This window comes from Lepidothrix coronata, unplaced genomic scaffold (genome assembly GCF_001604755.1).
Source record: "Lepidothrix coronata isolate B3197 unplaced genomic scaffold, Lepidothrix_coronata-1.0 Scaffold158, whole genome shotgun sequence".
Taxonomy (NCBI): Eukaryota; Metazoa; Chordata; class Aves; order Passeriformes; family Pipridae; genus Lepidothrix; species Lepidothrix coronata.
In genome coordinates this window covers 383,762-400,823 of record NW_016690338.1, presented here as the reverse complement: position 1 = coordinate 400,823, position 17,062 = coordinate 383,762, and the positions used below count along the sequence as shown (strand labels likewise).

Sequence of the window (17,062 nt, the reverse complement as noted above, 5' to 3'; positions counted from 1 at the left end):
TGTGAAAACATAATACAGTGGGCTCTTTGTGCTTTAGAAACATGCCTTTTTTTTCTTTTTTTTTTTACTCTGAGAATTTTGGTGTGTTGCATTTGCAACTGCACTGAAGAATTTATATTAACTCTATCTGAAAGGGCAGCAAAATATTCACTAGAGGAAGTTGTTCACTGTCTGGGAAAAGTTTTTGCTTGTAATTCCACCTGAATGGGGTTTATGTTTAGCTTTTAACTTGATGAGAGTCCTCAAAGCTGGAGACATCTGTCAAAAGGAAAATGATTCCTTACTTGAAGGGGAGACCGAGATGATTAAATCTGAAGCTTCACTACATAAATTCCCCCCCATTATCTTTTACAGGCCAGGCTTTCATTCTATGAGAAGATGTTCACCCAGAGCCTGTTTGCAGTGACTGAACTCTTTCTGTGGCAGACCCTGGCCATAGGCCTGATACTGAGGAGTTGCTGTCTGGTTAGTCTTAATGGTACACCAGTTCTGGAAAGGAGAAATGACAAGGTCCTGCTTCTTCTGGATTTCCCATCTGGCAAAAGCACTGGCAGGGCAAGTTAAGGCAGCCTACCATGAGTTTAAATCTTTTTGAAAATGCAGTATTTTATATAAAAACAAGTTGAGCCCCATGGATTAAAGGAGGAATTTATCTATAAAAGAAGGCTCATAGTCCTGAGCCTCGGCAAGGACCAAGTGAAAACATCTAGTGTAATCCATTATTTGTAACCTTTGCTTCCTTTGACTCCTGTGATAACTCTTTTTTTTGTGTGTAAGAGTGTATGGCAGACAAACTGTTTGAAACATTACAGTAAGTGAAGTCATTGGGGTAGGAATAGAGGTGTAGGGCAGTCTTTTTCCATTCCTGTCAACAGTTTTAGTTTGGTTCCTTGATTGTGTTCATTGATGCAATCTTTATTTAGATCACCACATTCTATTTTTCATTCTGAGGCAAAATCAGCCCTCCCAAGACTGCTATAATCCCAAAGTGGCTAAATACTGTTGTATCTGACACAGTAATGAAAACTATATTTATCTTGTATTATTGACCAAATCATATATTTTGTTCATATACATTGACATATAACGTCCACAGTAAAATACTTTTCACCCAGAAAAATGCCAGTAAGTCACAAAAAAAAAAAAAAAGAAGAAAAAAAGGAAAGAAAAGAAAAAAAATCCCTCTTTGAGAAAAGAAGCTCCAGTAGCCAGATAAATTATGGGAAATAACACTGTAAGGTATCTAAGTGTCTCGACAGACTTTGCAAGGTCTTCTCCTCATGCTCCTGTGAGGCCTGAGTGAGGAGCTGGCATGGTGGGGCAAGAGGAGACAGCTCTGTCTCCCAGTAGCCATGAGCAGATAGGAGAGTCTTGGGCATACAGCAAGATATTGAGGTATGTTTGCGAAATTCAGAACTCATATGACAATGTTGCATAGCTGCCAGAGGTTCTCTTATTCCCATTCCCTTCATAATGCTAGACCCCATTTACAGCCTAGTGTGCAACATCTGCTGGCAGGATCTTTGTGAACATTTCTTACATGTACTTTGAACAGTGTTCCATGAAAATTAATTCTTATAGATACTTGTATGAGCTGTGTGAAGGGCATTGCTGTAACTTTAAAGGTGATAATCCAAACACAGAGAAATTAAAGTCAAAGGTCTTAGGTAACTTGAACTAAGCTCTTTGATACTTGGAATATCTGATCTAAGATGCCTTTAAAATCTGAATGTTAAAGAGCCAATATATACTATGTGATATGTTCAAAGCATGGCTCTTTCTCTACAAATTCGTTTGTAGATCTGTATATTGAGAATTTTTAAGCCAGACTGAAGGGTGTCCTGTGAGTGTCTGGAATTAACGCTTTTGAAATTTCTATCTTACAAGAATGTCCCACTTCCCATGGGGGCTGTGTCAGAGATGGGCACATCAATTCCTTTTCCAGCACCAGTATTCAGTTGCCTGAAGCAAGATCACTCAACCTCAGCGTGATTTTCCCTGAAACTCCATCTTCTGACTGCTCATCATTCTTATTTCCAGGGAACAAGTAGAATCACTAGATATGTCTATGAAAGGTTCACTGTACATAGTGCAGATAATATCTTTGGGGAGATATGAGGTTTACAGTTAAGTAGTCTGCTCTGAATGCATGGATTATGACTAGAACAAAGGTATTCTGCCTGGATTTCACAGGGATTGTGCATTCCTTTTACCCCTGTAACTGTATTCCCATTGCAGCAGACTTCAAATCTTGCTGGAAAGCACCAACTATGATTTTAAAAAATAGTTTTCTTTTTCTGTTAAATCAGGAAGAAAGAATCCTCCTGCTTTTTAGAAATTATAGAATTGATTTTGAGTCAATATAAACTGAAAAGGTATGCAGGTCAAGGAAGAACTCAATATTGAAGATGTAGCTTAATTCTTTTTGCAGCTGAGAAAAGTGTTAAAAAAGAGAGGTGCTGTCTACAGGACTAGCTACATAGCATGGCTATTTGCCTTGCAGTACAAGATGAAACTTGTCTCTGTTTAGAATCTAGAAAATGGTGGAGTAAAGTCAAGAACATCAAAGGATATTTCTCATACTGTACCAGAAGTAGTATGATAAAACAGAATTAAGTGATAGCAGACAGAAGGAGGCAAAAAACTTACAGGGATCAAAATAGAATTTGAACAAGAGCTCCAGGTTTATAGTAGAGATAAGGTGGATTAAGAAGTGTGTCCTAAAGTTGTGCTTCTTGCAGTTTAATTACTCTAAGTTCCTTTTGTAGTGTGATGAACATCAGTGTTTTGATGTTCAGAGACATATGGTCCTTTGTTTTTAGGTTTACAAAAAGTCTCATTCTAAGCTTACTCTAGGTCTAAAAGGTGATTTGACACTGATCAGTAGCACTAGTTCTACTGCTGATTCTTGCCCAAATCAAACATTTCTTACTTGACAGATTACACAAGAAACAAAAGATCACTCTCTCTCCTTCATAGGTGAACAGAAGCCTTGTTTCTTTCACTCAACATTCTCTTCTCTACCCCTGTTTTTTCTCTTCACTACCCCTGTTTTTTCTCTTCACTACCTCTGTTTTTCTTGCAGTATTTAAGTGATAGGTAATTATGTTGCCTCTGTGTCCCTTACATCCCAAGAGTCTTTCTGCTGTAGTCAGGTCTTTCCTGCCTTCTTTTGGAAAACACGAGTGTGACTTCATCATATTGTGTAATCAAGTTTAAATTAGTGCAGGAAAAGACTGTACAAAATAATATTTTTTATTTCTGCAATAAGCTTCATAACCTGAGGGTAAAAAGAAATAGAGGTCATTGATCTAAAAAGCAGTCTATTTAAAAAACAATCTACATAAAAAGTTTTTAGAAATTTTGTATTTTTACCTTAAAATTAATAGTTTGGTATGTAGATTTGCTGCATATAGTTTTTTTCTTTTTTGTAAATTAATGTTTTTTTATCTTGTACTATAGTTCAAAGTATGTTGTGAAAATATCTAGTTTGCATGTTTCATCTGGGTAGAAATAGTTTTTGTTAGATTTTGGTGATGGTGGTGGTGGTGGTGGTGGTGGTGGTTGTTTCCCATAAAAAGAGGGCCTTTGTTTTAAAGTTGTAGTGAACAATAAATTGCATTTGTCCAACTCTCATGCAAGTATTGGTAATACTTTCTTAAACTGTCTAACAAGGCCACTACAAAGTCCCTAAGCAGTTAGACATTACAATCTCCCCTTAGAAAAGGGTAAACTGATTAAAAAAAATATTTTGAGTTACTTTTACATGATTGCACTGCAAGTTGTCCTCCTTCTTGAATGTAACCTGAAATGTACTTCCAAAAACGATAATTGTTTTCTTTATCCGGAATCCATTGTAGTTCTAATTGTACAAATAAGTTTTCCTTATTTTAGGAAAATAATATAGTTTTCAGATTTATGTCCCTTATATAAAACTCCCATATGGTCGTTTTGTATAAGTCAAAGTCTTTTGGCAGTTGTACTAGTAAGACAGTGACTTATGATCTGACATATTATGAAAATCTTATTTCTGGTTATAACAAATGATCTTTGTGAAATGGTGTAGAAGTAACTCTCCCTTCAGTGTTTTGAAAGAAGTTGTTCACTAATTCTCCTTTAGAGTGATAAAGCTATTAACTGCATATGAGTTCTATTTATTTCCATTCTCATGATTCTCTTCTCTTCACTTGCGGGGGAAATGTCTATCCCCAGTTTTTTTTTCAACAACAGAAGTGAAAAGCAGCTTAGTACCACAGCTTCATCTAAAATCAGCTGCACACTTATTACTTTTCTTTGGCTTCTCCAAATAAGGTTAAATTTTAGGTAATTCTCATCCACTGACTTTCTTTTCCAGTGGAGTGGTTGGTAAAATAATTTGTTTTAATTCTGGTGTAGGGCAGGAAGGTCTAATCCCAGGAATGGGTCAGCTAAAATTATGCTATGTAAGTTACAGCAAGTTACCTTTATTGCACTATAGATAATATGGTCTTGGACTAAACCAGGGTTTGAGGGTTGAACTGAACATGAATGAGTGTGATTTTTGGTGTCATGAGGTTCAGTTTATTTAGTATTTCAGATGGTTGCTGTATTCAAAAAATTAAGCTATACCTGTATAATACACACAAAGATTAGACATGTGATGAACTAGGGGAATGCTGAACTTGAATTGAAACAACAGAAACATGCAGGCAAAGGACTCTCAGTCTTTGGGGGTTTTTTTGCTCTTCCAAAAGAGAGAATTCTGGCAGGAAATCATCTTTTGCTTGCCTTTCTAAAAGTAGGCTTTGCATCTATTGGTCATCCTGTGTTGTGCACACAGACTATGCACAGATCAGGGTTGCTCCCTAAAGTGTGGGGAGATGAAAGTCAGGTGTGATCCCTGGACTAGCAGGACAGGGCCTCTCTAGTCCTGACCCATCCCTCAGTTCCCAGAAGCAGCCAAAAGCAGGACAGATCTGTAGATGGTTACAACAAAGTCCTACCAAGAGTTCAGAACACGAGACAATATCAAGCCATAGGCAGACTGAAGGTCAAACCAGGAAGTCAGTCCATAGGTCTGGATTAAGATTAGGCCCAGTGATCAGCCAGCAGGTCTGTAGCAATAAGGCTAGGCCAGGAAGCCAGCCTGTAGGTCAGGGCCTAAGTCAAGGGTCTTTCATGGCCAGCCATGGCTGTGGAGAACAGCATTCACCTGTCATAACCCAGGCAAGGAGTGGAGGCCCAGGGCTGAGCTTGAATAGACTTCTGGGCTCAACGGTGTGGGAGCAGCCTCACCTGAGGCTATTTAGGATGTATTAGTGCACTCAGGGCCCTGACAGACTGGGGCTATCCTGTAATGTTTAAAGGTAATGGATTCTTGTTGTTCCTTTGTTATCCTGGTTGTCCCTTCCTCCATAATGGAACCACCAGTATATGAAAACAGCACAGGTAAGACATGCTTCTTATTTTAATATACTGAATTCTTAACAAAGTCTCTTCTCCCCATAGTCAAGTAATCGCTAAATTTCAGAGATCTTTGTGATGCCTTTTCATTAAAGTCTCCTTTCATCATGCTGCTAACATTCTCCTTAAACATCACAAGTAGAAAAAAATGCAGGGTGTTTCATTATGAGTTGAAGATGACTTATGAAAGCAAATTTCTACAATTTGCAGAGCCCTAGCTGAGCAAAGATCAAACTTCTTGTTTAGTTTGGATATTTCTTATTTCTTAAGAACCTTTTAAAATTCATGAGGGAGGTGTGTGTGCAGAGGAAAAAGTAGAATTGCCATCCTACAGTAGGCTGGTGGAAGGAAGGAAGGAAAGGAAGAACCTGGACTCGTATCTGAAGATATCCTGGCATGACTAAAGGGGAGAGTGTTTTATCCTATAAAGCTAAGACACTAAATGTGACCCTGAGCTGCTGCTGCAATGTGTCACAGAGGGGATGGGAGAAAATCCTATTTCCCTTGGTAAGAAGCTGTTAGTTGAGTTGCAAGCAGCTGAAGTGGAAAGACCTGGCCTCAGTGGTGGATAAATGCTCTCCATGTGTCAGGTCAAAGCCTTCTGTAAATGGGTTCACATTTCTGTAGATGTGAGCCAAGCAGTTTTGTGGATTTTTTTTGTTCTTAAAATTGCAGCTTTATAAGAAAGCCCGTGTGACATTTTCTTATCTTTTTGCTGGCTGGCCTCCTTATCCTTGTGTGGTAACAGCTGGACAATGAGTTTAAAATAACGTTGGTATTTGACTGATGCACACATACTTCAATTTACACGCTACATTTAGGATACTGTACAGTTATGAACCTGATAGATACTTGTGAGTAAGCACTCAGCAGAGAACTGGTGGAGTTGGAAAAGATGGTGGCAAGAAGCACCGAACAGCTCTCAGGGAAGAGAAACGAATCTTACCAACTTGTCAGGAGTTGGGCATCCAATTCAGTGAGGTATCTCACTGTATATCTTGTATGATAGTTTATGTCCTTTAAAATAAAGGAGAAACTACACAAATGTCTGGATTCTTTAACCAAATGAAAGTCAAATGGCCTCTTTTCCATGCTGCCAAGTGTTAAAATACAATGATTCATTTTTTCATCTGTGAAGTTTTGCTGGTTTGTTACTTTTATCAAGTTGACTCTACAGTTGGATTGGTACCTGATTGACAATGAGTCGTTTAGCATATCATGATCATTTTTTTTCCAACTTGTCATTTTTTTCCCTTATATTGTGAAATTCTCAAACCATGATTGTCAAAAGCAGGGATTCATTCTGAGAACACGGATTGCCAATCAAGAAACTCTCTTCAAAATGTTATGAGATTGTCATTTATCCTCTGAACAGGAAACTTTATGGAACTTTACTCTGTTCCTGCTTAATCACCATTTTTAAGGCCCCCTGTGATATTTGTTGTGCTTGTAGGGACAGCACATAACTGCTATCTCCTCGCACCTTGGGTACCTTAAAAATAATGCCAGCTGTCTCATTACAGGGTTCTGCAAGGAGATGGAAAATTGCTGTCCAGAAATAGTGCGGTAATTAGCCTGTTACCCTGTACTATCAGCAATGACTAACTGTCTGAAACTCCTTCCCTGGAAAATACTGTTCTGCTGACATGAAAAGACTCACACTATATGGGTAGTACTCATGGTGATTTCAGTCCTCCTGACTCGACTCTAGGAGTTTCTAGAACTCCCTCAGCTTAATGGAAAAGTAATGGAAAAAACCTGCAGTGTAAACACTTGATGGGCAGGGCAGCCTCCCTGATTCTGTGAATCCTGTGCAATGTGATGAATGTGCAGTGCCACTGACAGTGCATAGTTTAATGGTAGCTTATGTCTTTATGTTTCACTGGCTTGGAATGATCTGACTGGGTGCTTCTTCTCCAGAACTAAGCCATGCTTGCAGTGATGTCCTGTTTCTCATGCTACCTTCTTTTGCCGTTTTGTGTTTTAATCTGTGCCACACCCATTGTTCCTGTTGGCTCTAGGTGTCTGGCCCTGCAGGTCAGGTGGCCTTACCAGAGAGATAAAGTAACTTTTGTGTGTTGTTTGGAGCAAACAGTTTAGGAGAGTGAAGTTTCAGCTTGATGAATAGTTTCTGTAAAGGAAAGTCAAGTACTTAATATTCTCGCATTTGTTCTCCTGAAAAGCAATAATAGTTTTTGTTTGAAGTGTCACAATAAAACTCTTGAAACTAGAGGAACTGCTTCATTCTGAAAAACATACAAAGGATGAGAAGTCAAAAAAATTGGTAATCTTTACACTGGCCTACTTTTAATCTCTATTTCTTGCATTAAAAATACTGCCTAAAATAATTCTGATTGGGATTTTGAAAGCATAGTCACATTTTCTAAGTCTCCTGTCTCATTATGTACTACACAGTTTTCCACTTCATTGCAAATAGCATAATTGTACCAGAAAATGGCAGAGGAACTCTCTTCAAATGGCCTTTGGTTTTTCTTCCTTATTCCACATTGAAAGTTGAGTGACTCTTTGCTATTTTTTAAGCTTCTTGAACAGCTTTGCATGTTTAAAAAGTTATTTGTAGGCAAATGCTGTTTTCTGCTAAGTTCTTTCTCCTTCCCTCCTAACTATTAGTTCAACTTAATTTAAAATAAGCTGTCTGCGTTCCAGTCACACTTGCTGGACTGTGAAGTGGGTACATGTAGAAGTATTCTAGCCAGAAGCCACAGAACACACAAGTATGTTTTCTTTTATACAAGTTCAATGCATGTTGTTTGCATTTGTATGAAGGACTAGAACCTTATAAATGTGTTAGTTAAAGCCTTCATTTTGACTCCGTATTGATAGTTTGGAAATATTGGTCAACCGTTGCTTACTATTGCAGAGTTAAATAACTCACTCTGGGGTTGTCTGTTTGTAAAAACCCTTTCCATGTTAGGAAGCAATCCATTTTGTAGCTCTCTAGCTCTTTCATACTAGTGTTTTTCCATGTGAGTGAAACCTTTTAAGCTGTTGTTCACTAAAGTTGAATGGGAATAATGAAATATAGTAAATCCCAGATGTACACATTGCTGGCTGCTTTGTGTTGAAGCACTGCCCTCCAGATTTGAACTATCAGTGTTACATGCAAGAATGAAAACTCTGAAAACCCTGTTCTTGGTGCACGTGATCAGTAGGCACAGTAGACTTAGTATATAACATATGCCAATGTATGGCCTTACATGAGCTTGTCAGGGATTAAAGAACATCAGTTATAGATCATTTTTTTTTTACTGTGCTGTTAAGAGAATAATTGACATTTGGAACGGGAAACATCATTTTCTGTTGTATGATTTCTGTGTAAATATATTTAACAACTTCTTTCTTCTTTAAGAAGGTACATCTCTGTACATTATGAAAGGAGGTAACCTGTAAATTGTGTGTTTTTTAAAGAATTTCTTTTCCTCGAAAAACTGAAGGATGACTTCCCAGTGTAGCATTTATTCTAAGTGAATAAGTGATGATCCCTTCAGTTGCTTTAGCTTGTGAAGAAATTGGAATCCGCACAAACAATCCTTAGCACATTCACAAATTATGTTTATCAAGAGTATAGCCTAAAGGAAAGCCATTTTAATTGCAATAGATGTCTAAAAAATTATGAACTGCAGAAGTTTGGCTCAAAATGGTAGGTAGCTTCTTGCAGAACAAAACTCTCTCTCTGATTAATTTTAGATATTTCATTTTTTTTTTTATCTTTGGGCATAGAGAAACAGGTTTTTGCTGTGTCAAACTTTATTGCACTGAACAAGACATGAGTTTCTATGGTAGCTGACTCACAGATGATGAAGTATGGGACTGTGATTTCAAGGGTGGTAACCTGATTTTTCTTCACTTGGTACTTGAACCCAGCCATCATCCCTTAAATGCGACTACAGAATAATCCACTTAATACTACCTGCTTGATAGTATGACTGTTTAATTTTGCTTTCTTATCAACCTCTTTACACTAAAAAAATCCTACTTCACTTCAGAGGTTGCTTTAACCATATAGGCTGATACTACTGTTTAGGCTGTAAGCTAGTAGCAAGCTATTTTGAAAAGAAAATCACACCTTTGATAAATTGATTTCAATAGAAGTGTAGGAACCATGAAGCAGTGTTCTGCAGTCTCAGCACAGGGTGAGGAGCACTTAACTGCTTGAAAAGCTGCTTTATAATTGCAGCTGTTAAATCTGTGTAACCTTTACCTAAGCTATGCATCAATGCCTTTCTTACACATCTGTGCTCTGCATGTTGCTTGCAAGTACTTAAGTGTGTGTCCTCTCAGCACAAGCACAGGTGACCAGTAATTCAGTTCTATTTTGAAATTTCTCTAATTGAGTATTCATGGGGCAAATTGATACAACTCAACCCCCTCCATCTGTTAACATGGTGCCTCTGACCTGACAGAGATGATTGATTGCAGGACTGTGCTCTGGTCAGGTGAGTGGCAATTGAGCTGACAAAGCAGTGGTTTACCCCTGCTGACAGGGAGGCTTATTAGTCAGAATCATAATGAGCTCCACTGATAGAAGAGGATGGCAGTAAATCACAATTTCTTGTGCTGTACTTTTCTGTTTAGAGACATCTGAATACTCAGTTCACAAATAAAATAGATTCTTTGTATTAAAGCTACATTCAGACTACCTTGACTGTTAGGGTGCTTTTCAGCATCACTAGGAGGATAATGGTGTTGATTACCTTTGCTTTTTTTTCCAGGGGATTGCAAAATACTTGCATAAAACCATTTTATTTTTGTGGAATTAGTGCATGCCAGGTCCCTATTTTTTTAATGTGATGGCCCTACTTTTTGTTTATGACAGTGATGTATATTCTGTCAGTTTGGAGTAAAGTTGGGAGGCTGGTGTAGCAATCAGCAATGATGAAAAAGAGAAATATCAGTATTTGTGATTGAAAACAGGAGTCTCTGAGTTTATCTATTTTAGCATGTATTCCAATTCTCTTTACTTATTTCCAGACTAAAAATGAATGGCAGGGGCTAATGAAATCCCTGTAAATTAACTTTTGCAAGATTTGAACATGTACAGGCCACCTGTTTGCCTAGGAAGACCAGCCAAGGCCTTAGCTGAGACTTTAACTGCATTTAGGAATGCAAAACATGAGTTTTATAGTGCAATTGTTCTTATTTCACTCTCATGCAACAGCTGAGCTGAGGGAAATCCCTAGGCAAGATAAGTGTTGGATATTTTCATGGGGTGTTCCCTCTATGCAAAACAAAATCAGAAAGGATCAAAACATTCAAATGAACAGACTGAGCCTGCATGTTTTTCAGAGCTTTTTTTGCTATCTGGAATGAAACAGCAATATTCAATACAATTTGCTATGGTTTTATTCTAATTTGTGAGAAATTAGGAAAAATAAGGAGTCAAATGCAATCCTATTACAGTTCCTGAAGTTAGGTATGCAGGAGATTAGTTTCCTTTCAGGCAGGTAGGAACCAACCCACTCTCCCCAAGAGTTCTAATTAGAGCAGCCAGTAACAGAATCAGTGCTGGATCTTTACTAAGACAGTCAAGTTGTGCTGCTGGTAAAGGCAGCAGAGTAACTTTGTCACCTCACAAAGTGCAGGCAGGTGCCATTCAGAGAGGATTTTCTCACCTGCCTAGCAGGTTTGAGGATGTGTGTTGAGAAATGAGGTTGCTGATGTTTTAAGCCTGGTGATTTACAGACTGGTAAGGAGTTGTACTTTGAAATATGACCAAGCATCTCCTTGCTTTGCACTTCTTCAGGAGCCAGTCATGAATCTAATATTTCTTGAACTTAAAGGAGGAAAAAAACCCACCTTGAAAAACCCAGAAAAGCAGCTTTGTAAATGCCATTTCTGAAGAGGGAAGGAGAGAAAACAGACAGATGCACTTCGTTGACCCTTCATTTTCTTCCCCCACGCACTCCTCCCACAACAGCTTAGATCATTAAGCTCCTGTATAATTAAAACTTGGTCCAAGTCACACTAATTCTGTTTACTGGCCGCAGTGGAGGATATAAATACCTAATCACTTCCTTACACAGAGGCTGCTTCCTGCCGGTGGTTTGCAGTTGTGAAGGACTCTGTCCCTCAGCGAGCTCCCTGTACAGCTGCTTGTCCTGTGTGAAGGAGCCTTACTCCAAAGTGGTCCCCTGCCATGGCACATTTATTTCCACAAATTCCTCCTCCTGTTTTTTCAAAGGCAGTAATATCACTTTCTATAAACAAACAGCATAGAAAGGCTATTGTCAATGCACATAATAACTGGAATTAAATGAAAAAGGGAAGAAAAAGCTGTCTTTTGAGGTTTTCTGAAGGGACTGCTATTCTAATGGGCAGCTGAAACCACAGCACCAAAGTCCTCACAGATGAATAGGTCCTGAATTTAAATCCACTGAAGTCATAACAATGGTTAATTTACAGCAACATCATTAATACGGAGTGTTCTCTCCTCAAAGTGGAATGCAAAATGTCCATCGGTAATCCTCAGGGCGTGCAAAAGTTAAACAAAGTGCTGCCTGCAGCAATATTTCATGGGCATTTTTGATCCATCCCAAACCCTTCCCTCTGTGCAGGAAGAAATAACTGCCAGCAGGAAAGCAGAGAAGAGGGAGAACCTTCCTAATTCACGTCACCATGGTCTTGTGAAGTTGTCATAAGTGGCAGCTTGAAATAAGTAGCTACTCTTGAGCTCTAGTAGGATAGACACAGCTCTGACTCTTTGGGGAGGGGGAGATGTACTAACAGTTGTATAACAAGCTTTGACACTGCCAGTGCAGGAATTCTCAAAATTAAATGGAGCATTTCCTTGAGACACTGAGAACCCAGAGCTGTTATTCTTGCTGGTTTTGGGCTCGGCAACTCCAAGAAATTAGTCTATGAGCTCCTGCTTTCTCTATGCAAGAAGAAAGTGCAGACTCGCAAACCAAGTGAAACTAAATAGATGCACTGCAGTCGCAGCCCTTCGCCTTTGCTGGCAGTTCCAGGAATACCCACTGTTCTACTGAGGGTTTAAAGAGAATTATTTCTGTCTTTTCTCTCTCCTTATTTCTTAAAGCCGAATGCTGCTATAATCAAATAAGGTTGGACTCTATTTTGCTGATGTTTTACTTATACTACTGGGTAAAGTCCCAGTGAAAGACACTAGTTATATGATCATGATTAAAGCTCTTTAATAAAATAATTTCCAAGTGATAGTGACTAATTCAGTGTTTAAGCTGTAACCAAAGAGGGACAAGTCAAGATGTCCAGTGCTTGTGCTTTGGTGTTTGAAGTGAGTCTGCTTTCGTTTGGTGTTTTTTCAATACTTCTCTAAGTTATATGGGGGTGAAGGCTAATAGTTGTACACTTAGTCTGTGGTATTTGATATGTACTGATGCTTCAGCTGAATCTTTTGGAGAAGCACAGGCCTTTTCTAGTTTTAGTTACATGGGATATTAATAATAAAAGTAACTTTAAAGTAGTAGCCTTATTAACACCTTGAAATTTATAAAAAACTCTCTGGGATACAAGCTAAAGACAGATCTATTTGAATAAATATAAAAAAATCTTTGGGATATAAGCTAAAGACATCTATTTGGACCAAACCTGGGTGAAGTAAAAGCAATTTAATAGATACAAATTTAAAATACATGTCTGTTTTGGCTTTACTTATTCTCTGCAACAGATTGATACTTAGCTCAAAGTCCTTCTGTGTTTAATTTCTGCCTAATGTTTTGCAGTAGAATTAATGATTAAAATAATTTTATATGAATGTGGACCAGTTAGTGAGCATTCCAATTTATTTGTCTTCTTCTATATTCTTTTCCTTTGCATGTTGCCCTGCATATCTGTTCATTACCTTCTATCAGGCCACCTATTATCTGCCATGATTTTTTTTTTCTGCCCCCTTGTGGAGGCAGAAATGCAATGGATTGCCTTGCGGGTGGTTTTTTTTTTTTTTCATTTATTTTTAAGTATTATATGCAGTTCTCTAGAAGAGAGAGAGCAAAGAAGTGGGGATGAGGTTTGTGTCGGATATTTATTTAATGGACTGAATGTGAGACTTTGTCTACTATACAGCCAGAACTTCCTCCTCCCTGGCCCCCTCCTTCCTTCTCCCTGAGAGATACTCATGCAGTCAGAAAGGAATAGTGATCTACTCCAGCTGTAAGCCAGAAACTGCAGATGGCCTTTTAAAATATAGCTGCTGTGGTGTGATTATTACTGCTCCTACCTCAGCTTCAGTTTCAACCGGCCTTCCCTCATCTTGTAATTGGTCTTCTGCAAATACTAAATCATTGGGTGTAGTAGTAATGCTCTGTCAACAAAATGCTCTGTGTCATCTGAGTGTTTCTAGTAAATATGTGTTATCCAACCAATTTATCTAAGTGTTTAGCATTGGAAAATGCATGTTTGCAGGATACAGTGAATCTAAGGCAGAGATACAGTTCATCTCTGGTATGCTTCCATGTTGCGTGTTTGATAGGAAAACAACTTCTTAGTAGAGTATAATGATGCAGAGTGGACCAGAAGACAGAAAAAATGTGCTTTTTCCACTGTCCAACATGGAGAGAAGTTACCATTAAAAAAATCTTAAAGACGGTGAGACTTTTATACAGATCCTTTTGGTTTATCATGAAAGCAAAGCTTGCTTGTATATTACATAAATATTAAAATTTCAGGAACTTCATGTAAAAAATCCCCACTTTTGAAGCCAAATACTTGATTCAGTCTTAGGCATGGTGCCATGACTGTTATCTCCATAATTAACCACTGCACAACAGCTGTCTGTGTCATGAGAGTAATTAGCCTTCTTGGTGTTTTCCCTTTCATTTCAGAACTTTCAGGTTCTAAATTTAGTTGTCTTAATGTCTTATTTAGTGGAAAAAGGAGATAAAATGGCCCTATATGATTAACAAGATTTTTCAAGCTGTAAAGAATGGGAAAGGAAGAGTGAGAAATTATTTCCTGGGTATTTTTAAAAAATATTATGCTTTCACTATATTAAAGACAGCATGCAAAACCTCTAAAAATATGGGCAAATGATGTTTCTGAGGCCTTAACAGCATAACAGGTTCAGTATAAAATTCAGAGACTCAAAGAGAGATTTCCAGAGATGTGGGTATTATTAAAATGAGTCTAAAATCCCTCTTCCTCCTTTTCTTTGCTTCTGAGGTAAGTTAGAAAATCTTGCATAAGTAACGCAGGTTGGAAATGAGGCCATGCTTGTAGAACTAGTTTTAAAAAAAACCTGATTTTGTTTTAATTATATTTCTTAGGAAAATAAGAAATTTCTTCTGAAGATGAAAGAGCAAACTCAAGCCAAATATATTGCCTGGATTCTTAGCACTGGGAGCTGACTGGCACATTTCTTCGTAACTTATGAATCTGCAAACTGCATAGCTACTTCTGTTGTGCTAGTTATCTAATTGTGAGCGTCACTATTCACATGGATCAGGCTAGCATATTTATTATGTGATGCAAAGCCAGTGGCAGTCATTGCAATATTCTTTACTCCATCCTCCTTGCCAAGTCTGAATGATTTACTTCTCAGGTCAACCTATGGCTCTTGGCTAACTTTCAAGCTCAGTCTTATCTAATCTACAAATTGCTGCTGTTCCAGAGAGGTATGTCAATCTAGGGAATAAAGAGCAGAAGTAATGGCAGCTGCATAAATAATTGATAAAGTCTTTTGTTGCTGAGACTGAGGCAAATAAGGAAGCAGTGCTTTTCCCCTCCCTCCTTGCATGGACTGCAGTGATTTATCCTTTAAGCAACTGCCCACATAACTGTGACATGAGAGGAGAAATCTCTGAAGGTGACTGCAATGGGAAAGGCAGCACTTTGCTTATCTGTCTTTTGATTTGGAGGATAAATGATGTGGACAAGTTCTGTTGCAGAGAGGAGAGTGCATATTTGCACCATATTTCCTTAGGCAAGTTGATCTCTGACCTGCATATTAGAAGTAATGTGTATTGTGGAATCAAATTCTAAGTTTTGTCTCTGCTGCTGTTTCTTGGGAAGACAGAGATGATTCATCTTGTGAGGCTGGCAGTCATCCCTATACAGCAGTTACTACTGTCAGTGTTTCTATTGCAAGATCTTCCCTAAGTTGGCCAAAATAATGATGCTAAAAAATTGCTTCAGTTCAATGTATCTGAGACTAACAGGGCAGCTACATTCTAATAAACACAGGTTTCTGAGCTGCCACTTAACTCATGCAGTTATAGATTTAAAAGCTATTGCTTTCAATTTGATTATGGGTTATTGCCTTATGCCTGACAAAGGGACTAACTTTGACTCCCTTACGTCTGGTCTCCTAAAAAAGAGGTATGAAGATGAGGTAAATTTTTCCCATGCTCCTTGGTGTTTCCTAACGGTGTCTACATGCATTGAGATAGTATTTTGTTTCCTTAGGGTGAAAAATTTGCTGTTTGAACCCCCCAGGACACAACATTAATTTATTTAGCAGTTGTTTGTAGACATCTCTAGTGAGTGCCACAGGGCAATAACGTTACCTAAGTCACCTATAGCTACAATTGTCTTGATTCAAGTAGATAGCACCATTTTCTCCTGTTTCCTGCATACAAGGAACAGTTTTATTTGTTCAGCAAGATCTTCTGCACGGAACTCTGCTGGAGCCTTGTTTCTGCAATGATGCGATGAAACAAGACCAAACCTAACAGTAGACTGAAAAAACACCAGGGGAGTAAGAACTGCAGGGTACTGGCTAATAAGTGATGCAACAACAATGTGATTGTTGAGTTTCCAATGGATTATGCCCCATTTTTACGAACACCTTTTAATATGGACCATGCCAGAGCATTAATATTGGGCTCAACTTCAATTTCACTCTTGCTGGAGTCAAAAGTAGAGTCAGAGTATGCATGAAGATGCCTTTGATACTCTATGATACTCTGCTTTTCAGAAAATACATAAGAAGACATCGTCATTGTAATATTTGTTGTTATTTAGCTGCAACAGATTAGGTAAAGAAGTGGTCATTCCCTGTAGTGTGTATGTAGAGATGTTCATACACATCTGTCTTACACCTGAAGAAATGTCCATGAGACAACTGCTATTAAGTTGCTTAAGAAAACCTTTTCAAAGCAATCAGTGTGTGAAAATTAAACCATTTGTCATTGGGGTAGCACTGTCTAGCGGTCAAAAAACTGCCTGCAGATTTTAGGCTTACCGCATAACAGTGAAGGCTATGCTGGACTGAGATACAAGAACTGAATGTTTCCTATGTGAGCATTAGATAGCTTAAATCAGTTCACTAATTCACAGTGTGTATCTAAAGAAGATTTTTAAGTTATCACAGCACATGTTTCAAGTGCTTTCCAAGGCTGGTTTTGTCCCAGAAGGACTCCACTGTATAAGGTGATAGCTTTGCATTTGCAGGGGGGCCATACATTCACTAGGATCTTAAACTAATCATCTTTATTATTGGTTAAAATATATTTAAAAAACATATTTAAAAACCCAGTCTTCTTGTCTCTGTCGCTTTCTAAGGCAAGTCAATGTGCAGTGATCTGATAACCATAGTGAGCTTAGAAATTCATCTTGGAGTAGTTACTGTGTTAACAATCACTGCTTGTATGGCTCTATTTATACCTCAGTGATGTATACAAGAGGG

The 17,062-nt window shown here is 38.2% G+C and overlaps 1 protein-coding gene across 2 annotated transcripts in view; it reads left to right on the top strand.

The window, feature by feature from the left end:
• Positions 1 to 4,845: 4,845 nt before the first annotated feature.
• Positions 4,846 to 17,062, top strand: part of FBXL7 (F-box and leucine rich repeat protein 7) — a 306,337-nt gene continuing 294,120 nt past the window's right edge. For both annotated transcript variants that reach the window (XM_017829135.1, XM_017829137.1), the window contains exon 1: positions 4,846 to 5,427. In XM_017829135.1, coding sequence (XP_017684624.1) covers positions 5,349 to 5,427 — 79 coding nt within the window. In that variant the 5' untranslated portion in view covers positions 4,846 to 5,348. The remainder of the gene's footprint in view (positions 5,428 to 17,062) is intronic.